General features: G+C 49.5%; 1 protein-coding gene across 4 annotated transcripts in view; it reads left to right on the forward strand.

Moving 5' to 3' along the window:
- Positions 1 to 24,489, forward strand: part of LOC113407498 (ras-specific guanine nucleotide-releasing factor RalGPS1) — a 287,535-nt gene that overhangs the window by 248,989 nt on the left and 14,057 nt on the right. For all 4 annotated transcript variants that reach the window (XM_026656083.1, XM_026656082.1, XM_026656084.1 and 1 more), the window contains one exon: positions 18,173 to 18,278. In XM_026656083.1, the coding sequence (XP_026511868.1) occupies positions 18,173 to 18,278 (106 nt within the window). The remainder of the gene's footprint in view (positions 1 to 18,172; positions 18,279 to 24,489) is intronic.

The raw sequence follows: 24,489 nt of genomic DNA on the forward strand, positions 1-24,489 counted from the left end.
AGGGCAGGGGGTTGGGGTGCAAGAGGGGTGCAAGGTGCAGGCAGGGGGCTTAGGGCAGGGAGTTGGGGGGTGAGGTACAGGAGGGATTCGGGCTCCGGCCTGGTGCCGCTTACCTCAAGTGGCTCCAGGGTGGCAGCGGCGCGCACCGGAGCCAGGGCAGGCTGCCTGCCTGCCCTGTCCCCGGCCCCGCGCCACTCCCGGAAGCACTGCGGCCCCTGGAGGAGGGGGGGTGGAGGCCCTGCGTGTGCTGCCCTTGCTGCGCTTCCAGGTACCTCCCTGGAAGCTCCCATTGGCCTCAGTTCCCCGTTCCCGGCCAATGGGAGCTGCAGGAGGCGGTGCCTGGAGGCAAGGGCAATGCATGGAGCCCTCTGCCCCCCTGCCCGGGGGCCGCAGAGACGTGGTGCCAACGGCACCGCGGGCCGGATCCAAAGCCCTGAGGGGCCATAGTTTGCCCACCCCTGGATTAGAATATATCACTGCCCCCTCCCAACATTGAAGCAAACAATGGCAAATATAAATATTTAAATGTGTAAAGAACTGGACAGTGTGTTAAACTCCAGTTTTTGTGGATTACTCTTCCTGCCTATTCTGTCTAATCCAGTAATTCCTGAATTGTGGTCTGTGGACCACCAGTGGCTGCAGAGCACTTCTTGGTGGTATATAGAGAGCTGGCTTGTCACGTGATGCTGGCTCTCCTATCTTGTTTCCAGCTGCTAAATCACATTGAAAGAAGCTAAAATTACATTAAATACTTCCTTATTACTACTTTTTTATGTAAGTAATTACTGTACTTGCTCCAGGAATGTTATGCCATAGCCAGTGGAAGGGGAGAAGGGTGATCTGTGTAGTCATGAAAGGGGGAGTGGATGTATCTATCAAGAGATGGAAGAAAATTGGGAACCCCTGATGTTGTCTATGTAGAGCCTATACTGTGACTATCACTTCTAGACAGTAGCTCTATCCAGTGTTTCAAGTCTTCATTAGCCATGTGAATTTTGTCAGATGCCACTGTACATTAGGTCATTACCTTTGCATAAAGCTGTATAATTTTAGAAAATGAGAAGTTGTGCTCCGGAATCCTGGAAAGGGGTCTAGCTTGTTTGTCTGTGGTACAAAATGTTCTTTTCCTATTTCTTACATGCAGAGGGCAAAGGTAAGATCTTGGATCTCTGAGAGTTCTGTTCTACTTTCTGTAAAAAGAATCCACTAAAAATTGTCTTTGTCATTTATATAACAAGCTGTGTGTTTTCCAAATTTATTTACACTAGTTAATTTCACTGGGAAACCCAATATTATAATATCTAAAGTAGCTTAATAGTAGCTTAGTACACTAAAAAGGTTTGCATGACTTAATTATTTTTTCTCCCCACTTAAATTGGCATTCAGTTTGCTTAGCTGAGAGCAATGGTCCTGCTTAATCTAATCTGTCAATTGTTACTGCCTAGTTTGAAACTAGTAAAGTGCACTTTTGGACAGATTTATATGTGATATTAACAAAAAACTTACATAGTCAAATCTGCCTCACTAAGAGTAGAAATAGCAGGAAAGAATGGAAGGAAACAAGATTGTACAAATGATTATATTAAAAAAAAATTAAGAAAATAATTTGTTGCTGGCATTATATTGTCAAGGGTGTATTGCTTGTCTTTCTGGAGGCATTGAGAATTTAAAAAGCCTTCTTTCTGCCAGTATGTCATGTTCTTCTTCGAGTGATTGCTCCTGTGTATTCCACAGTAGGTGTGCGTGCTCGCCACGTGCACTGGTGCCGGAAGTTTTTCCCTTAGCAGTACCCGTAATGGAGGAGCACCGCGGCGACCCCTGGAGTGGCACCTGTATATCGTGCTATAAGGGGAGCCATGAGCTCCCCCCACCCTCAGTTCCTTCTTGCCGCCAGTGAAGGTAGTCAGAACTTTTGTGCTCCAGCTCTGCTGCAGCCCTTCTTCTCGACCTTAGTGGTACTGTTGTAGATCGTTCTTCAGTTGTTAGAGTGGGCTCGGGGCATGCCCCGTGCCCCAGGCTTCAAATCGTGCGACTTCTGTCGCCGTTCTATGCCCAGGAGCGACCCTCACGTTGAGTGTCTTCGCTGCCTGTGAGAGACTCACATCAGCAACCGTTGCAAGATCTGCAGGTCGTTCAAGCCAAGAACCAAGAAGAAGAGAGACTTCAGACTTCGAGCTCTCCTGATGGAGTCGGCGTTGACCCCGACACCGGTACGCAGATCGGACTCGGCGCCAGCCGCTGTGTCGTCGGTGCGTAGCGCAGCCCCTTCGACCAGTCGGTGCCGCTGTCCCTCCAAAAAGCAAGGGAAGGGCCCGGCCTCACAACGATGCCGAGATAAGGACAAGAGGGAGGCTGGTCCCGCACTGGGCAGCCCTCGATTCCCCCCCCCCCCCGGGCTCAAAGGCTCCGACTCATGTGGAGCGGAGCAGCCCGGTACCGTTGGCCCAGGCATCCCCACCGGTGCAGATGCCGTCGACGCCAGAGGCAGTGCAGGCTGCGAAGGACATTATGTCCCTGCCCGTCCCGAGCTCGCAATCGGGCACGGGCCCTAGGTTGCGAGGCAAGCCCCCTTTGGGTGCCCACCAGACCTCTCCGAGCAGCTGCAGTTCCCACTCCGGAGACAGTTCCCTGCACCGCTCGGCGCACAGCGGCCGCTCTTCTGACAGCTCCCGGCCACCCTCGACACCAGCCAGACCATCCAGGTTGCCGTCGGGAAGGGAGTCACAGGGACCCTCTACGCCGTCTGCCAGCGAGCGTAGGCACTGAGAGAGGCACCGGGAATGCTCACCTGCTAGACGTGGGTACCGGAGCTGCTCTCGACGGGACAGACATCGGTGCTCCCGTTCCAGCTCCCGCTCGTCTAGATGTCACGCCAGAGGCTCCCCTCGGGGTACCTTAGCATCAGAGCACCGGGCTTCGCGTCGCCATCACGTGTACCGAAGCAGTTCGTTGCGTGGGTACCGTTCATCGTCGTCGAGATCCCAGTCCCGAGGGAGACGACGTCACATTCACCGCTCCTACCGCTCCCGCGGCACCGAGCGTTCTTCAGCGACCTCGGCCTCGGCACCCGGCCTCGGCGCGCGCCGTTCCGCCGGGACCCTGTGGCAAGGACAGTGGTGCCAGTGGGCACCGTGGCCATCAGTGCCAGCCCAAATGGAGACTCGTTCCAGTCGCCAGAGCGTCCCAGGCTCCATCGGCCTCCTCCGGCCGCCCATGGGACAAGTTGGCGGGTCACGAATCAGCGGACCCACGCCAGGACTCTGACCTCGGTCTTGACACCCCGGCACCGACCGAGGCCCGTGCGGGATGTCTCTCCGGCACCGGACAACACCATAGTGGCACCTCCGCCATCGGTACCACAGGAGGACTTCAAGGCGCACCAGGACCTGCTAAAGCAGGTGGCTTCCAACCTCCAGCTGCAGGCCGAGGAGATGGAGGGTCCGCCTGATTCCCTCTTTAAAGTCCTGTCTCCCTCGGCGCCAGGCCGCATGGCCCTGCCTCTGCACCAGGGTATTGCTAACATCTCTAACTCCCTGTGGCAAACTCCCGCCTCCTTGGCCCCAATCTCGAAAAAGGCCGAGAGGAAATACTTTGTGCCGGCGAAGGACCGTGAATACTTGTATTCCCACCCGGCACCCAACTCGCTCATTGTGGAATCGGTAAACCACAGAGAGCGTCAGGGCCAGCCCGTGCCCACCTCCAAAAACAGACGCCAGGAGACTGGACTTCTTTGGCAGAAAATTTTATTCGTTGGCTAGTTTCCAGCTTCGCGTAGCCAACCACCAGGCCTTACTGAGCAGGTACGACTTCAACCTGTGGGAGTCCCTGCCTAAATTTGAGCCCCTCCTCCCTGACCGGGACAGGAAGGACTTCAAGGCTCTGATAGAAGAGGGGTCGGTGGCGGCTAAAGCGGCCCTGCAAGCGGCGTCCGATGCTGCTGACCCGGAGGCCCGCTCGATGGCGTCCGCAATCACCATGCGCAGGGCGTCGTGACGCCTGTTGTCCGGGCTGTCGACGGAGGCCCAATCTCTGATGCAGGACCTCCCATTCAATGGCAAGGCGCTCTTTGCGGACCAGACAGACGTCAGGCTGCATGGGATGAAAGATTCCCGCAGCACCTTGCAGACCTTGGGCCTCTACGTCCCTCCGGCTAAGGACAAGGCCAAATCGCTTCCGGCGGTTCAACCTGCGAGAATCAGATATGAGCCCCCGTACAAAAGACCCAGAGATCAGAAGCGTCAGTCTCAGTGGCAGTCCTGGTCTGTCCCGCAGCCTGGACCCTCTAAGGGCAAGAGGCAGGGAAAGAGGCGGTTTTGACTATTTGCAGGGGGGCACCGGGCCTGTTGCCAGGGAGACCCCCCGATTAATAAAGTTTGTGTTCTTCAACCGATTGTCTGCCTTCCTCAGGGCGTGGTCCCGCATAACTTCGGACTAATGGGTCCTCAGTACCATTTCCAAGGGCTACGTGCTGCAGTTCACCTCACCCCCACCAAATCACCCGCCCTCCATGATGGCCCCGGGGGACCCGGACCATGTCCGCCTCCTGCATCAGGAGGTGGATCGGCTGCTTCACCTAGGGGCGGTGGAAAGGGTACCGGTTCAGTTCCAGGGCAAAGGGTTCTACTCCCCATACTTCCTGATCCCGAAGGCGAAAGGGGGTCTCAGGCCTATTCTGGACCTGCGCGACCTGAACAGGTTCCTAACCTGTTCTAAGTTCCTGGCCTCTATTATCCCCTCCCTGGACCCCGTCCATATTTTCAAGGGGCACAGACGCTTCCTCCGATTCATGGTAGGGATGGACCACTACCAATTTGCGGTCCTCCCCTTTGGCCTATCCACGGCTCCCAGGGTTTTCACGAAATGTATGTCCGTGGTGGTGGCCTACCTCAGGCGGGAGGGCGTACAAATCTTCCCTTACCTGGATGACTGGCTCCTCAAGGGGAGTCTCGTTTCGAAGTGGAGTCCCACGTGGAGCTGCTCCTGTCGACAGGCGCCGATCTAGGCCTGGTTGTGAACGAGACCAAATCAACATTAGTGCCCGTTCAGCGCATAAAGTTCATTGGGGCCCTGCTGGACTCCTCCAGGGCCACAGCCTCTCTCCCCTTGGACAGGTTTGAGACCCTAAGGGATCTCATCGCCTTGGTCACGGCCTTCCCGGTGACCATGGCGAGGGCGTGTCTTTGGATTCTGGGACACATGGCGGCGTGCACTTACGTGGTCCGCCATGCCAGGCTCCGTATGAGGCCCCTCCAGATATGGCTGGCCTCCCAGTTCTCCCAAGCTCGGGACGGTCTAGACAAGGTTCTCACCGTCCCGTCCCCGATACTGGCTTCCCTCCTACGGTGGTCCTGCCTGAGCAATATGCTGGAAGGGGTTCCCTTCAGGGAGGCCAACCCCTCCATAGACCTGATGTCCGATGCTTCGGACCTCGGCTTGGGAGCCCACACGAGGGACGTGCAAACCCAGAGAACTTGGTCAGCCCTGGACTTGCCCCTTCACATAAACGTCAAGGAGCTCAGGGCAGTACGGTTGGCGTGCGTGGCTTTCCTCACACACCTCCGCGGCAAGGTGGTCAGAGTGAGTCCTCACGGACAACACCGCCGCCATGTGCTATATCAACAGGCAAGGTGGGACTTGCTCCCTAGCCCTCTGCTGGGATGCCCTGAACCTTTGGGAGTTCTGTATAGCCCACGATATCTCCCTGAGTGTGGCTCACTTCCCGGGCGTCTGCAGTACACAAGCGGACCACCTCAGCAGGGTCTTCTCCCCCTGTACGAGTGGTCGCTCCACTCGGAGGTCACTCACCGGCTCTTCCAAGAGTGGGGAGCTCCCCAGATCGACCTGTTTGCAACCCGTCAGAACCAGCGTTGCCCCCGGTTCTGCTCCAGAGGAGGGGTGGGGGAAGGCGCGATCTGTGACGCGTTCCTCCTGAGCTGGTCAGGCCAGCTCCTATATGCCTTTCCCCCATTCCCCCTCATCACCAAGGTCCTTCAGAAGGTGAAGGCGGACAAGGCGAAAGTCATTCTCATAGCCCCGGCATGGGCCGGCCAGCACTGGTACGGGCCCCTCCTACGCCTCTTAGCGGCCCCCCTGAGGGTGCTACCACTCCGGCCAGACCTCCTCTCCCAGGACGGGGGGCGCCTCCTCCATCCCAATCTGGCCGCGCTTCACCTGACAGCGTGGCTGCTCTGTGGCTGAATGAGGAGGAGAATAGGTGTTCGGAGTAGGTAAGGCGAGTCCTCCTGGAAAGCAGGAAACCGTCCACGTGTCGGACGTACGTGGCTAAATGGTCCAGGTTCGCCAGGTGGGCGAGTGAGCGGGGAGTGTCCCCCTCTGCTGCACCTCTCCAGTTTATCCTGGACTACCTCTTATCCCTTAGGGCCTAGGGACTGGCACTTGCTTCGATCAGGGTGTACCTGGCGGCCATATCGGCCTTTCACCTGCTGGTGCAAGGCCACTCGGTCTTCTCCCACTCAATGACCTCCCATTTCCTGAAGGGCCTTGACCGTTCGTTCCCATATGCTAGGCCCCCCGTGCCACAATGGGACCTCAAACTGGTCTTGTCCTGTCTCATGGGGCCCCCCTTTGAACCCCTGGCCACGTGTTCCTGGTCGCACCTCTCGTGGAAGGTGGCCTTCCTTGTGGCGATCACGTCAGCCTGCCATGTCTCAGAGATCAGGGCCTTGACCTCAGAACCCCCCTATACTGTTTTTCATAGGGATAAAGTCCAGTTCCGCCCACACCCGGCATTCCTCCTGAAGGTGGTCTCCGCCTTCCATATGGAGCAGAGCATCTTCCTTCCCGTGCTCTGTCCCAAGCCCCACTCCTCTAATGAGGAACGCCGCCTCCACACACTCAATGTGTGTAGGGCATTAGCTTTTTATCTGGATCGGACTAAGCCGTTCCGGAAATCCTCTCAACTCTTTATTGCCTCGACCGAGCGGGCAAAGGGGCAGCCTATCTCCACCCAGCGGTTTTCCTGCTGGATCACCTCGTGCATACGCACGTGCTATGATCTGGCAGGGATTCCCCCGCCACCGATCGTCAGGGCACACTCTACAAGGGCTCAGGCCTCATCAGCTGCCTACGTCGCCCATGTCCCCATCCAGGACATTTGTAGGGCGGCCACTTGGGCCTCAGTTCACACATTTACTTCGCATTACACGATCATCTCCCAGTCTAGGGATGACACTGGGTTCGGCAGGGCGGGGGATTCCCCTATGATCTGGCAGGGATTCCCCCGCCACCGATCGTCAGGGCACGCTCTACAAGGGCTCAGGCCTCATCAGCTGCCTACGTCGCCCATGTCCCCATCCAAGACATTTGTAGGGCGGCCACTTGGGCCTCAGTTCACACATTTACTTCGCATTACACGATCATCTCCCAGTCTAGGGATGACGCTGGGTTCGGCAGGGCGGGACTTCGTCCCGAACCTTCATGAACTCCTACCCACCTCCAGCAGACATTGCTTGGAATCACCTACTGTGGAATACACAGGAGCAATCACTCGAAGAAGAAAGGACAGTTACCTGTTCCGTAACTGACGTTCTTCGAGATGTGTTGCTCCTGTCTATTCCACACCCCGCCCTCCTTCCCCTCTGTCGGAGTTGTCCGGCAAGAAGGAACCGAGGGTGGGGGGAGCCAGTGGCTCCCCTTATAGCACGATATACAGGCGCCACTCCAGGGGTCGCTGCGGTGCTCCCCCAGTACGGGTACTGCTAAGGGAAAAACTTCCGGCACCAGTGCACATGGCGAGCACGCACACCTACTGTGGAATAGACAGGAGCAACACATCTCGAAGAACGCCGGTTACTGAACAGGTAACTGTCCTTTTTGTGCTCCTGTTGCTGACTTGATGCCTTTAGGTTTTATTCCAAATAATGTATTTTTCCAAGAACAGAATCATCATTCTATAAATCTCTCTTGCCTGGTGTTTTCTCCATTTCAAAATATCAAATGATAACTCAGAAAGGGGGAAATAGTACTTCCCTAGTACACTAATATGGGTGAGAAAGGGTTTTACTATAATACCTGTAACATGCATATACTTCTCAACAAGTAATTTTAAAACAGGTTTAATAAAAATGTTGTTGAAAAAAAATCTGAGTAGCTCTTGGCAGTGGGAAACCTAGGGGAGTTACATAGCTAGCTATTATATTCTGTTTCTAAATAAAAAAAAAAGTTTCACTTCTGTTTATAGATGGCTTGTTGATTAACAGTTTATTTCAGAGTAAAAATACAATAATGAATATCACACTATAAGGGGAGCAATCTTTTATCTTAAAAGTCTTATTGAGGATAAGTAATATACATTAAATGGACATATAATAATACTTCTCCAAAGGTAAATATATAATTCCCAGATCAGAATCTTTAAACTGAAGATAAGACTGAAAATGTATCAGTAACTTTAAAGGAAGGAAAATCTATTAATTTCACTTTTAATGGAGATATATCAACACTTTGGCATTTAATCTCTACTTCTGATGACCTTATTAGAGCAATGCCTTCTGATGCTCCCATGTGGTGGTGCAGCTATGCACCTCCTGTATTGCAGGGTTATTGTGAAATAGAATAGTGTAGCTCTCAGCCTGCCCCTTAAATCCTAATTATCTGATTGTGGGCTGTCAGGGAGCCTGTTACAGCTCATACTTGTTTAGTTATTATTCAGGAATGAAGTTTAACTATCTGAGGGTAAATTGGAGATGGTCTGCAGCTGTGTTAATTTAATTTAATTTGTGTTTAGAAGGTAACTGATGCATGAATTGGTATATCTTCTGTTGCACAGGTTGGGTGGTGCATGTGATAAGTTGCATAATAAAAACATATCCAGGAAATGAGTTTGTTAAAAGTTTGAACTTTGTCCTTTTCACAAGACAAACACCAACTTATTATCTTGTAGATATTAATATATAAAATACAAACATCAGTTATTCAAACTTAGTCAAAGCTACCACCTAATGTTTCCTCATATCTGCTAGTATAAGATGAGATCCATAGTCTGTATTAGGAGGATAGGGGAGGTCTGAGAGGTGAGAGGTAATAGGCAACTGAGGGGAACAAAACAGGTTACTTTTTATTGTAGAGAGATCACTTGAAACTATGAGGTGATAAGTTTATTTATAGTTGAAAGGGGCTGGACATGAACTGGTCATGAGAGAGGGGTCTTTTTTTAAGGCATATACATGTCTGATATGAAAAATATAAATAGTAATATGGTACTTAGCTCTTTGCATGTTAAAAGTGCTTTACATCAATATGAACAACGAGGAGTCTGGTGGCACCTCATCCCCCTTAAAGGGGGATGAGGTGGACGAGGCTTTCTTCTGGCAACGAGCAGAAGTTGCTAGATCGCAGGCCCTGGTTCTCATGGGAGACTTTAATCACCCTGATATCTGCTGGGAGAGCAATACAGCGGTGCACAGACAATCCAGGAAGTTTTTGGAAAGTGTAGGGGACAATTTCCTGGTGCAAGTGCTGGAGGAACCAACTAGGGGCAGAGCTTTTCTTGACCTGCTGCTCACAAACAGGGAGGAATTAGCAGGGGAAGCAAAAGTGGATGGGAACCTGGGAGGCAGTGACCATGAGATGGTCGAGTTCAGGATCCTGACACAAGGAAGAAAGGAGAGCAGCAGAATACGAACCCTGGACTTCAGAAAAGCAGACTTTGACTCCCTCAGGGAACAGATGGGCAGGATCCCCTGGGAGAATAACATGAAGGGCAAAGGGGTCTAGGAGAGCTGGCTGTATTTTAAAGAATCCTTATTGCGGTTGCAGGAACAAACCATCCCGATGTGTAGAAAGAATAGTAAATATGGCAGGCGACCAGCTTGGCTAAACAGTGAAATCCTTGCTGATCTTAAACGCAAAAAAGAAGCTTACAAGAAGTGGAAGATTGGACAAATGACCAGGGAGGAGTATAAAAATATTGCTCAGGCATGCAGGAGTGAAATCAGGAAGGCAAAATCACACTTGCAGTTGCAGCTAGCAAGAGATGTTAAGAGTAACAAAAAGGGTTTCTTCAGGTATGTTAGCAACAAGAAGAAAGTCAAGGAAAGTGTGGGCCCCTTACTGAATGAGGGAGGCAACCTAGTGACCGAGGATGTGGAAAAAGCTAATGTACTTTTTTTGTCTCTGTCTTCACGAACAAGGTCAGCTCCCAGACTGCTGCACTGGGCAGCACAGTATGGGGAGAAGGTGACCAGCCCTCTGTGGAGAAACAAGTGGTTCGGGACTATTTAGAAAAACTGGACGTGCACAAGTCCATGGGGCCGGATGCGCTGCATCCGAGGGTGCTAAAGGAGTTGGCGGATGAGATTGCAAAGCCATTAGCCATTATTTTTGAAAACTCATGGCGATCGGGGGAGGTCCCGGATGACTGTAAAAAGGCTAATATAGTGCCCATCTTTAAAAAAGGGAAGAAGGAGGATCCGGGGAACTACAGGCCAGTCAGCCTCACCTCAGTCCCTGGAAAAATCATGGAGCAGGTCCTCAAGGAATCAATTATGAAACACTTAGAGGAGAGGAAAGTGATCAGGAACAGTCAGCATGGATTCACCAAGGGGAAGTCGTGCCTGACTAACCTAATTGCCTTCTATGATGAGATAACTGGCTCTGTGGATGAGGGGAAAGCAGTGGATGTGTTATTCCTTGACTTTAGCAAAGCTTTTGATACGGTCTCCCACAGTATTCTTGCCAGCAAGTTAAAGAAGTATGGGCTGGATGAATGGACTGTAAGGTGGATAGAAAGCTGGCTAGATCGTCAGGCTCAACGGGTAGTGATCAATGGCTCCATGTCTAGTTGGCAGCCGGTTTCAAGCGGAGTGCCCCAAGGGTCGGTCCTGGGGCCGGTTTTGTTCAATATCTTTATTAATGATCTGGAGGATGGTGTGGACTGCACTCTCAGCAAGTTTGCAGATGACACTAAACTGGGAGGCGTGGTAGATACACTAGAGGGTAGGGATCGGATACAGAGGGACCTAGACACATTAGAGGATTGGGCCAAAAAAAACCTGATGAGGTTCAACAAGGACAAGTGCAGAGTCCTGCACTTAGGACGGAAGAATCCCATGCACTGCTACAGACTAGGGACCGAATGGCTAGGTAGCAGTTCTGCAGAAAAGGACCTAGGGGTCACAGTGGATGAGAAGCTGGATATGAGTCAACAGTGTGCTCTTGTTGCCAAGAAGGCTAACGGCATTTTGGGCTGTAAAAGTAGGGGCATTGCCAGCAGATCGAGGAACGTGATCGTTCCCCTTTATTCGACATTGGTGAGGCCTCATCTGGAGTACTGTGTCCAGTTTTGGGCCCCACACTACAAGAAGGATGTGGAAAAATTGGAAAGAGTCCAGCGGAGGGCAACAAAAATGATTAGGGGTCTGGAGCACATGACTTATGAGGAGAGGCTGAGGGAACTGGGATTGTTTAGTCTCCAGAAGAGAAGAATGAGGGGGGATTTGATAGCTGCTTTGAACTACCTGAGGGGGGGGGGTTCCAGAGAGGATGGAGCTCAGCTGTTCTCAGTGGTGGCAGATGACAGAACAAGGAGCAATGGTCTCAAGTTGCAGTGGGAGAGGTCTAGGTTGGATATTAGGAAACACTATTTCACTAGGAGGGTGGTGAAGCACTGGAATGCGTTACCTAGGGAGGTGGTGGAGTCTCCTTCCTTGGAGGTTTTTAAGGCCCGGCTTGACAAAGCCCTGGCTGGGATGATTTAGTTGGGAATTGGTCCTGCTTTGAGCAGGGGGTTGGACTAGATGACCTCCTGAGGTCCCTTCCAACCCTGATATTCTATGATTCTAAGACTAACACATTTATTTGGGCATAAGCTTTCATGGGTAAAAAAACCCACTTCTTCAGGGGTACCCCACCTGTACCCCACCCCCAACTCCCTGCCCTGAGCCCCCTCATGCATCCCTCCTGCACCCCAACCCCCTGCCCTGAGCCCCTTCCTGCACACGGCACCTCCTCCCACACACCGCACTCCCTCCCACACCCCAACCCCCTGCCCTGGCCCTGCATACAATTTCCCCACCCAGATGTGGCCCTCGGCCCAAAAAGTTTGTCCACCCCGGTATACACACTGACACAAACCCACGTGCTGTATCTCTGACATTATCTATTTTTACTACTTTGGGGCTTTTTGCTTTTCTGCCTTTTTTTCTCTTTCTCAGCTCTCTGCTTCCTTCCAGCCTTAGCCCTCCTTAGCCCAGTTTCTCCCAAATGGCTCACCGTCAAAGAGCCTCCAAAGATCAATTTCAAGCAGAGCTAATTTTTCCAACCACGAGGGGAAAATCCCTGAGGCCCTAGGAGGAGGCAAATATTTGTTTTGAGCAACTTAAGCAGTGGCCCAGGAGGGTTTATCTGTGTCTGACCTAGAGCTGGTAAAAGAGTATGGTTGCACAAACCCTGCCTCTCGGATATGCAAAGTATACGCAGCAAGATAAAAGGAGTTGCCACCAGACTCCTTGTTGTTTGTATCACATTGTAAGGAGACTGAAGAATGCTGGGATGCTAAACTGTTGATGATGACTTTGGATTTAGGATGTTATTTTTAGTCTTGTACCTGCTATTGTATTTGTTAATTTAAATTATGGACAGACGTTAGAGGGCTAAAGTGCAGTTTATTTCTTGCACAGCCCCCAGATAGTTTTGCAGAGATACAAAATCTCTTAATATAGGACAAACATTGGGATAACTGATGTGAACTTTGGAATGGAAATATTTTTAATCTATCTATTAATTAAATTGCCTGTTAGAGTTTACAGCAGAAATTCCCTATCTCCTTTTACTCCTGATAAACTCAGAATAATCACCCGTGGTAACACTGGTCTACAATTTTTGAGAAGTCGTCTGCTTCAGAGATAAAATGTGCTATTTATTATGTATTTTGATGTGCTGAATTCAAATATGACAATTAAAACAACTGATTGGCTACTGTTTCTAAGATATTTAAGTTTTTACATTTTATGTCTATGTATATTGTGTAGATAGAGTTTTAATCATAAATTGTAAACCTAGGTCTTTTCATGTGTTTATGGTTGCTTTACATGATAATATTTCACTTGTCCTGTTTATGTAACACTTTAAAAATCAGCAAAAGGGTTATATAAATAAAATTTATTATGAAACAAAAGGCAAACTATTATGTACATAGTTTAGTCCTATTCAGTGTCTACTCGGCGCTTCTTGGCTTGTCTCTTGTATTCATTCAATGGAGCATCTCTTGTCACTGTCCAGCAATAGTCTGCAATCATTGATGGGCTCCATTTGCCCTGATAGCGTTTCTCCATTGTTGCAATGTCCTGGTGAAATCGCTCGCCGTGCTCGTCGCTCACTGCTCTGCAGTTCGGTGGAAAAAAATCTAGATGAGAGTGCAAAAATGTATCTTTAGTGACATGTTGCAACCAAGGCTTTTGTATGCCTTGAGGAGGTTTTCCACCAACAACCTGTAGTTGTCTGCCTTGTTGTTTCCGAGAAAATGTATTGCCACTAACTGGAAGGCTTTCCATGCCGTCTTTTCCTAGCCACGCAGTGCATGGTCAAATGCATCATCTCAAAGAAGTTCACGAATCTGAGGACCAACAAAGACACCTTCCTTTATCTTAGCTTCACTTAACCTTGGAAATTTTCCACGGAGGTACTTGAAAGTTGCTTGTGTTTTGTCAATGGCCTTGACAAAGTTCTTCATCAGACCCAGCTTGATGTGTAAGGGTAGTAACAAAATCTTCCTTGATTCAACACGTGGTGGATTCTGAACACTTTTCCTCCCAGGCTCCAATGACTGTCGGAGTGGCCAATCTTTCTTGATGTAGTGGGAATCTCTTGCACGACTATCCCATTCGCAGAGAAAACAGCAGTACTTTGTGTATCCAGTCTGCAGACCAAGCAAGAGAGCAACAACCTTCAAATCGCCACAAAGCTGCCACTGATGTTGGTCATAGTTTATGCACCTCAAAAGTTGTTTCATGTTGTCATAGGTTTCCTTCATATAGACTGTATGACCAACTGGAATTGATGGCAAAACATTGCCATTATGCAGTAAAACAGCTTTAAGACTCGTCTTCGATGAATCAATGAACAGTCTCCACTCATCTGGATCGTGAACAATGTTGAGGGCTGCCATCACACCATCGATGTTGTTGCAGGCTACAAGATCACCTTCCATGAAGAAGAATGGGACAAGATCCTTTTGACGGTCACGGAACATGGAAACCCTAACATCACCTGCCAGGAGATTCCACTGCTGTAGTCTGGAGCCCAACAGCTCTGCCTTACTCTTGGGTAGTTCCAAATCCTTGACAAGGTCATTCATTCAGTTCACCTTGTTATGAGGTGTGGTTCAGAGGAGGAGGATGGGAGAAAATGTGGGTCCTGTGACATTGATGGTTCAGGACCAGAAGTTTCATCCTCTTCCTCGTCTGACTCAAGTGAGAATGATTCTGGCGCATCAGGAACCGACAGTCCTTCTCCGTGGGGTACTGGGCGTATAGCTGATGGAATGTTTGGATAATGCACAGTCCACTTTTTCTTCTTTGACACACCTTTCCCAACTGGAGGCACCATGCAGAAGTAACAATTGCTGGTATGATCTGTTGGCTCTCTCCAAATCATTGGCACTGCAAAAGGCATAGATTTCCTTTTCCTGTTCAACCACTGGCGAAGATTTGTTGCACAAGTCTTGCAGCATATGTGTGGGGCCCACCTCTTGTCCTGATCTCCAGTTTTGCAGCCAAAATAAAGGTGATAGGCTTTCTTAACCATAGTGGTTATACTGCGCTTTTGTGATGCAAAAGTCACTTCACCACAAACATAGCAGAAGTTATCTGCACTGTTCACACAAGTACGAGGCATCTCTGCTCACTTTGGCTAAACAGAAATGTGTCCCTTTGCAAAATCAAACACTGACAAATAAGAGAGCACGACACTGTATGATTTCTAGATCTGATATAGGGCAATTTGTTCAGCAGAGTGATGTAAGCTTCATTATGATTGCATCATCCATGACTTCTAGGAATAACATGATGCAATTCATATCATATGACGCAATACCCGCTTCAGATTGCATCATTCATTGTTTTGCCTAAAAAGCAAGTACTGTCCAAACCCAGTCATAGATTTATTCATAGATCCAGTCAAAGATGTATTTTAGTCATTTCTGGTTTAAATTGATATCCCTTCCCTTTATAACTCACTTATCCTCCGCCATTCTCAAGTCAAGGGTCGTATATACTGACCCAATAGCATATCTTGAAAACTAGAGCCAATCAACAATTTTAAGCATCATTTTCGTTCTCAGTGACCCAGAATTAGTAAAGTTTGACTACATTTATTTCAGAAGCATTTTGGCTGTAGTGTAATTATTTGTGCTAATGCTCCCTTTTTATTGTATATGTAATGGTTAAGTCACATTATTTACAAACATTTGGAACATGCATTTGGTACTTCATTCTGTAAATCTGCTATAAAGTATTATAGTAAAAAAAAGATATTTTAAATAGAAATCTTTTTTAAACTAGTTTTAATAACTTGAAAAACTTTGAGACTATTGTCACTTTATCATTTCCAAAGGTCAGTTGCTAATACCTAAAGCAGAGTTCAGAATCCGCTTGTTGACAGGGAGAAGTTTGAAAAGATTTCTAAAACAACTGTTTCTGTTTGGGACGCAAAGTCCAAATTCTAACTGCTGTGGTAGACTTGAGTCGTTTCTACAAGCTGCTTCTAAATCAAGGGCATTGCATCATTACTCTGTGTAATTTAAACAACATGCAAATTGCCAGTCGCATTTCATATTGTGCATCTGTCAAAATTAATCTGAAACACATTGTGTGATTAAAAAAAAGGTTTGCTTTACTCACGGATGGTTTTTAAAATGGCATACATTCAGAAAAGAAGATGGTATAATTATTATATTATGAAAGGTGTGTAAAGGCTTGTTTAAAGGCTTCCTATCAAATTCCAGAAATGAGTGTTCTGGACACACAATCCAAGTTTTGGTCACAAGCCTTTAGAGTAATGGTTAGGAAAGCATCATCATTGCCAAAAAGCCCCCTTGACCCAGGAGGAGGATAGCAACATTGCCAATGGGTGGGAGTGGGGAAAGAAGTGGCATAATCCTGGCAGTGCTCACCCAAAAAAGTATTTATTTGTGGGTTTGTATATCACATGTACAATGATGGAGTATGGTGGTATAAATATTTTATTGGCATGAGTTTGGATTGTTCTTGCTATTTACAAATGGCAGTGCTACAAGTGAGTTATATAGGTCCTAATGAGTCTTCATACCACTTTGCACTATTTTGTATTTTATTCATGCCACGTTTTTCCAAAAAAAAAAAAAAATCTAATTTTAGAAATGTTACTTTTAATTTTATAGGGACTAATTTTCCATATCTCAGCCTCGATAAACCAGATTTTGCTAGTATCTTGAGACCAGTTGTACAGAAGAGGGAGAGGAAAAACAGTATTAATACAGTTGTAAAACTTCTAAAAATGATCTTAAAGTATACCCCATATTATCAAACTGTTCCATAGCTTGTCACAAGAATATCAAAATATGTGATATGTTGATATTCTTGTGATAAGCATTTATCATGCACTTTTGACCATTTTTGTTCTCTTTACCTCACCCAGTACTTATTTTGCTATTTCAACCCTCTGCAAATAACTGTCTTTAAAAAAAAAAAAAAAAAATAGCTATATGGCAAATGTTTTTCTTCACGTATATCACACCACCCAACATCCCATCCAAAAAGTAGAACTTCCACAAAATTGCCTCCCACCCCAAATAACTCCAGCCTGAGGCCCAGGATAGGCATGATTTAGTCCTGGACCAGTAACAGCTTTTCTAGACATAAAAATATCAAAAATTTTACCTGATATCTCATGACTCCAAAGGGATATAGATGCAGGAGTTTTATCCTTATGAAAAAGATGGGTTTCAATCTTCTCAAGCATTTGTTTCTAGGTCTGGCGGTTACATTGTTTAATTTTTAGGTATAAAAAGGATATTTTCAGTAATTTTTAAAGATTTTTATGGTTCATTTGGAGACCTAGACAGTTGAAATGAGAGTAGCTAAGGCCCTGGCTTTGCAGAGAGAGAGGGGTGTGAAAGTCTCAGTACAACTTTTAACTGAAATATTTGTAAAATAGTTTTTTCTCTAATATACGTAGCATAAACAGAATACGAAATGATGTGGTATAGTATAAAGGTTTATTTGGTATAATCTGTATTATTGAGTAATGGGTTCATCACTTGTCTGTAACGCATCTATCACAAACTCATGCAGATAAAAGCCTTTGACATCATTAGGGCCCTACCAAATTCATGGTCCATTTTGGTCAATTTCACAGTCATAAGATTTTAAAAATCGTACATTTCATGATTTCAGCTATTTAATCTGAAACTCTCGGTGTTGTAATTTGTAGGGGTCCTGACCCAAAAAGGGATGGGGGGGGTCACAAGGTTATTGTAGGGAGGGTTGCAGTACCGCTACCCTTACTTCTGCGTTGCTACTGGCGTCAGCGATGCCTTCAAAGCTGGGCAGCTGGAGAGTGGTGGCTTCTGGTCGGGAACCCAGCTCTGAAGGCAGAGCTGCTCCCTGCAGAGCTGGGCCTTCAGTCAGCAGCCGCCACTCTTCGGCCACCCAGCTCTGAAGGCAGCAGCGTAGAAGTGTAGGGGTGGCATAGTATGGTATTGCTACCCTTATTTCTGCACTGCTGCTGGCGCAGTGCTGCCTTCAGAGCTGAGTGCCCAGCCAACAGCCACCGCTCTCCAGCCGCCCAGCTCTGAAGGCAGCGCAGAAGTAAAGGAGGCAATACCACAACCCCCCTAAAATAACCTTGCAACACCCTTTTGGGTCAGGACCCCCAATTTGAGAAATGCTGATCTCCCAGTGAAATCGGTATAGTATACAGTAAAAGTATCATGGTGCTGAAAATACTGACTTTTGTCAAACTGTACAATATATATGTTTATGACCACACAACTTTGTGGCTGTGTTGTTTCCTATTATTCCTTTATGGAGATCCAGAATAGAATTATTTTGTATTTTTGGCAGGTTAGCAGAAAGCAGAATTGGCCCTTTATTTCCATATTTTTGTAATATGTGATGCTTTAATTCTGGCTGAACCCTCTTGCTTAACATTAATACATACTCTCTGTTTTTTTCAGTTCAAATCTACACCAAGTAAAAATGTGTCAGTGGTAGGATGGATGGTGATGATGGCTGATGACCCAGAACATCCTGATCTCTTCTTGCTGACTGATTCTGAAAAGGGTGAGTAACATCAGGAGAATGGTGATACGCATAAAGATCTTTTCTTCAGATTCACCTGACTTTACAATCACTTAAAACTCTGTTAGGCGTGCTCATAATTAATAACAAAAACTTTGGAAGGGATATTAAATCTCAGAGCTTAAGCCAAATTTAGGAACTCCATAGGACTGCAGCTCCTAACGCCTACTTTCCTAACTTAAAAGTTTTGCAGCAGCTTTGCCTGATACATGTTTGTAAATCATGCTTGGATCATACAGACATTATGTACATGAAACTGCATCTACCTCTAGTAGTTCAACATCCAGTCCACATCATTCACCTAACTAAAACAAAAAAGGGCTATTCAGATACACTATTCCAGTAGTTCTCAACCAGGGGTCTGGGGCCCTGTAGAGGAGGCCGGACTCACCCCTGCGGCGCCTCCTGCTGGTCGTCCAGGGAATTAGCTCACCAGCCACTCGAGCGCCCTCTGCAGGCCGGTGATCCGCCTTGTCCTCTGCATTGGCCCCAGTGTCCCTCCCAGGACCCCGGTGCCCCTTTGCTCTGGGTGCTGCCCCCTGGCAGTACCCACACGCTAGGTCTCCCCTCCCAGGGGAACCCCCCCCCACTATCCCCACCTTGCCGCAGCACTAGGCCACTGCCAGTCACCAACTAGCCCCCGCTCCCTGGGGCAGACTGCAATATCGGCCACTCATCACTGGCAAGGGGGGTTTGGACCTGCTGCCTTGGCCTAGCCCTGGGCTGCCCTCTGCAACCCCCAGTACCCCTTGGCCTATCACCAGGCCACAGCCTGGGACTATCCAGGCTGGAGCTCCCCAGCCCTGCTCCACCACAGGTACCCTGTCTAGCTCCCTGCAGCCAGGCCCTTCTCTCTCTGAAGGCAGAGAGAGACTGAGTGCCTGGCTCCCAGCCTCTTATATAGGACCAGCTGGGGCCTGATTGGGGCGTGGCCCAGCTGGGGCTACTTCCCCAATCAGCCCAGTAGCTTTTCCCTTTGCCCCAGCCCTCTGCCAGGGCTGTTTTAAACCCCTCAGGCAGGAGCGGGGTAGCCACCCCGCTACAGGCCCCCTGGGGGGCTGCGGGAAGGTTTATGGGGGGCTACCAACCAGGACCAGTGTTAGACTCGCTGGGGCCCAGGGCAGAAAGCTGAAGCCCCACCTCTTGGGGCTGGAGCCCAGGCCCCTGAGCCCCGCCACCCGAGGCTGAAGATGAAGCCTGAGCAACTTAGCTTCGTGGGGCCCCCTGTGGCATGTGGCCCCTGGCAATTGCCTTGCTTGCTACCCGCTAATGCCAGCCCTGCCTTTTATATGCAGAAAACTAGTTGTTGTGAGACAGGCAGGTGGGCCATGGAGTTCTTATAGCATGTTGGGGGGGGGTCAGAAAGAAAAAGGTTAAGAACCCCTGCACTACTCCTCATAAGCACAAGTTTGGTGTTACTAGACCAAGCAGTTTTAGGGTATGTCTACACTACGAGAGTAGTTCGATTTCTCTTAAATCGAATATGTGGAATCGATATTGCAAAGTCGAACGTGTGTGTCCACACTAAGGACAGTAATTCGACTTTGTGAGTCCACAGTAACGGGGAAAGCGTCGACATTGGGAGCGGTGCACTGTGGGCAGCTATCCCACAGTTCCCGCAGTCCCCGCTGCCCATTGGAATTCTGAGTCGAGCCGCCAATGCCTTCTGGGTAAAAAAATGTGTCGAGGGTGCTTTTGGGTAACTGTCGTCATCCGTCCGTCACTACCGCCCTCCCTCCCTCCCTGAAAGCGCTGGCGGGAAATCAGTTCACACACTTTTCTGGTCAGTGACAGCGCGGACGCCACAGCACTGCGAGCATGGAGCCCGCTGCGACCATCGCTGCAGTTGTGTCCGTTGTCAACGCCTCGCAGCTTATCATCCACCTTTCCCAGAGGCAGATGCAGATAAATCAGGCGAGGAGGCTACGGCACCGCGGTGAGGGCCTGAAGTCTGAGAGTAGCACAGGCCTGTCAGAAAGCACGGGACCCAACGCCGAGGACATCACGGTGACAATGGGTCATGTGGATGTTGTGGAACGGCGATTCTGGGCCCGGGAAACAAGCACGGACTGGTGGGACCGCATAGTGCTGCAGGTCTGGGATGAATCACAGTGGCTGCGAAACTTTCGCATGCGGAAGGGGACTTTCATGGAACTTTGTGAGTTGCTGTCCCCTGCCCTTAAGCGCAATGACACCCGGATGTGAGCAGCCCTGACTGTCCAGAAGCGAGTGGCCATAGCCCTCTGGAAGCTTGCAACGCCAGACAGCTACCAGTCAGTCGCGAACCACTTTGGCGTGGGCAAATCTACCGTGGGGGTTGTTGTGATGCAAGTAGCCAACGCAATCGTTGAGGTACTGCTCTCAAAGATAGTGACCCTGGGAAACGCGCAGGCCATCATAGATGGCTTCGCCGCGATGGGATTCCCAAACTGCGGTGGGGCTATAGATGGAACTCACATCCCTATCCTGGGACCGGACCACCAGGCCAGCCAGTACATTAACAGAAAGGGCTACTTTTCAATGGTGCTGCAAGCACTGGTGGACCATCGGGGACGTTTTACAAACATCAACGTCGGATGGACAGGCAAGGTTCATGACGCTCGCGTTTTCAGGAACTCTGGTCTGTTTAGACGGCTGCAGGAAGGTATTTACTTCCCGGACCACAAAATAACTCTTGGGGATGTGGAGATGCCTACAGTGATCCTCGGGGACCCAGCCTACCCGCTAATGCCCTGGCTCATGAAGCCCTATACTGGCGCCCTGGACACTGAAAAAGAATTCTTCAACTACCAGCTGAGCAAGTGCAGAATGGTGGTGGAGTGTGCTTTTGGCCGTCTCAAGGGGAGATGGAGAAGCTTACTGACTCGCTGTGATCTCAGCGAAACCAATATCCCCATTGTTATAGCAGCTTCTGTGTGCTCCACAATCTCTGTGAGAGCAAGGGGGAGACCTTTATGGCGGGGTGGGAGGTTGAGGCAAATAGCCTGGCTTCTGATTACGCACAGCCAGACAGCCGGGCGATTAGAAGAGCCCAGCGGGACGCGCTGTGCATCCGGGAGGCTTTGAAAGCTAGGTTCCTGAGTGAGCAGGGTAACCTGTGACTTTTAAGTTTGTGTACAGAGAAGCTGAACCTGCCCCTGTTTCTTTACCCAGTCAATGTTGACTATCCTCTCCAGTTACATACCCCCTTCCAACACACCTTTAAAAATAAAATGACTTCTATTTTGTTAATGGACACCGTTTTCTTTATTACTGTTTTCGCGGGAATGTTTTAAACCTGGGACGCAGACTGTGGTGGGGAGCGGGTGTAGTGTACTGATGCAAATGACGCTTCTAAACTGCAGGAATGACAGGCTCCGCAGTGGTGGACTGGTTGTTTCAACGGAGCCTGCCAGCCCTCCTGATGGGGACTGCGTGTATGTGGTGGCTCTGTGACTTTGTGGCAGGGGGAGGAGGGTTACAGATCCCCTGCAGCGTGGCTCTGTGATCCAGGATAAGGGCTGCTGCATAAGATCTGTAACTGCCCTCCCCCGCCACAAAGTCACAGAGCAACCCCCCACCCCCCCACAGAACATGAAAACCACCTCCCAGACTGACCAGGGTAACTAGTGACTGCACTGTGTGTGTGCCCTGCTGCTGTCCTGTCCAATTATCAACCCCCCTACCCCCCCTTCAGACAGACTCTCCTCTAAAGAACATGATGGAAACAGTAATGAACAGAAACGTATTTTTTATTAACAACCACACATGAAACTGGGGGGTGAAACATGGACGGGGGCTTGGGTGAGGCGGGAAGGAAAGGACTTTTCAAATTTTGGGGAATGAGAGCCTTCTGGTGCTTGAGCAGTCTGCAGGGGTGGAGTGACAGTTTTCACGGACTCTGCCGCCCCTCCTTCTTTGGACTTTGGGTGAGGGGGGTATGGGACTCGGTGGCGGGGGCGGGCGGTTACTGATAGACTGCAGCGGGGCTCTGTCCTCCTGCCTCCGTTCCTGCAGAACATCAACAAGGCGCCGGAGCGTGTCCGTTTGCTCCCTCATAAGTCCAAGCAGTGTTTGAGTCGCCTGCTGGTCTTCCTGCCGCCACCTCTCCTCACGTTCCATGTGTGTCCGGTGCATTTGGGACAAGTTCTCCCTCCACTGGGTCTGCTGTGCTGCCTGGGCTCGGGAGCAGCCCATTAGTTCTGAGAACATGTCCTCTTCTTCCTCCGCCTAATCTGCGCTAGCCTCTGGGTGTGTGATGCCAGGCTGGGTTGGGAGACAGTCGCAGATGTGGCTGTGGGAATGGGAAAAAGGGAGTGAATTCCTCAGAAAGATAAATGTAGTTGTGAACAAAGAACATAGTCTTTCTCTGTGAACAAGACCATGCACTGTACCTATCACATGCGCACTCAGGACAAGGTCGAATTTTCGGCCCTCGCATTCAGTGCCTGGGGTCTTGCACTGCCGATTTGAGAAGCGGGGCAGGACACCGGAATTTGTGTGGCAGGCAGACATGGTAAGCCGTAGACTTGTGGCTGCTTAAAACTTTGATAGTAGCACTGGCCTCCTTTCACATTGAAAGCAATGCTAGTCCCTGCTGCCAGCAATCCGGCCAGCATCAACTCTGCCCCTGTCCCACCCCCTCGCGGCTGTCCCAGGGAAAGATCCCTGTATGCCGCACCTCTCCCGCCTCCACCGCGTGGCTGTAAACCAGCGGTTACAGTTCTGTAAAGGAACGGGCAAGCAGTCCCAATACTAACATTCCCCTACCTAATTCAAAGCAGGTCACCATGAGCGACATCACCCTGATGAGGATCTCAGACAGAGATAAAGAAAGAATGCTCCGGGAAAGCCTGCAAAGACCAGGGCCGTATGCCGCCATGCTCTGCAGGGCAATGATCCCGGAGTAGCTGATGGTCTCCTGGCGCGGAAACGTTTCATACCACGGAGGACCCAATAAGGCCGCTCTCCCCAGGAACCTGATGCAAAGGCTTTCCAATTACCTCCAGGAGAGCTTCGTGGAGATGTCCCAGGAGGATTTCTGCTCTATCCCCGGACACGTAGACCGCATTTTACTGTAACTGCACTGGCAGGGACTAAACAGTAGAGCGGCTTGGGCAGAACAGTCATGCAAAACCGGACATTGTTAGATTTGTTTTTAATAGTTGCACTGCCAGGGACTGAAACGTTAAGCGCCTAGGGCAAACTAATCATGAGATTGTTAAAATTGTTGGTATTGTTAAAATTCCTGTTCTGTTAAAAATAAATGTTTAGAGGTTTAAAACACTTACTGGCTGATCCTTCCCCTGATTCTGTGTCCTGGTTAACGGCTGGGGACAGGTGGTAGGAGATCTCTGTGAGGGTGATGAAGAGATCCTGGCTGTCGGGGAAATCAGCGTTGCAAGCGCTGTCGACTGCCTCGTCCTCCTCATCTCCTTCCTCATCTTCCCCGTCCACTAACATGTCCGAGGAACCGGCCGTGGACAATATCCCATCCTCAGAGTCGACGGTTACTGGTGGGGTAGTGGTGGCGGCCGCACCAAGGATGGAATGCAGTGCCTTGTAGAAACGGGATGTCTGGGGCTGGGCTCCGGAGCGTCCGTTTGCCTCTTTGGTCTTCTGGTAGCCTTGTCTCAGCTCCTTGATTTTCACGCGGCACTGCGTTGCATCCCGGCTGTATCCTCTCTCTGCCATGGCTTTAGAGATCTTCTCATAGATCTTTGCATTCCGTCTTTTGGAGCGCAGCTCGGAAAGCACGGACTCATCTCCCCACACAGCGATGAGATCCATGACTTCCCGATCAGTCCATGCTGGGGCCCTCTTTCTAGTCTGCGATTGCACAGCCATCTCTGCTGGAGAGCTCTGCATCGTTGCCAGTGCTGCTGAGCTCGCCACGATGTCCAAACAGGAAATGAGATTCAAACTGCCCAGACAGGAAAAGGAATTCAAATTTTCCCAGGGCTTTTCCTGTGTGGCTGGTCAGAGCATCCGAGCTCGGACTGCTGTCCAGAGCGTCAACAGAGTGGTGCACTGTGGGATAGCTCCCGGAGCTATTAGCGTCAATTTCCATCCACACCTAGCCTAATTCGATATGGCCATGTCGAATTTAGCGCTACTCCCCTCGTTGGGGAGGAGTACAGAAGTCGAATTTAAGAGACCTCTATATCGAACTAAATAGCATCGTGGTGTGGACGGGTGCAGGGTTTATTCGATG

Source organism: Terrapene carolina, unplaced genomic scaffold (genome assembly GCF_002925995.2).
Source record: "Terrapene carolina triunguis isolate 2854851 unplaced genomic scaffold, T_m_triunguis-2.0 Scaffold212, whole genome shotgun sequence".
NCBI lineage: Eukaryota > Metazoa > Chordata > Testudines > Emydidae > Terrapene > Terrapene triunguis.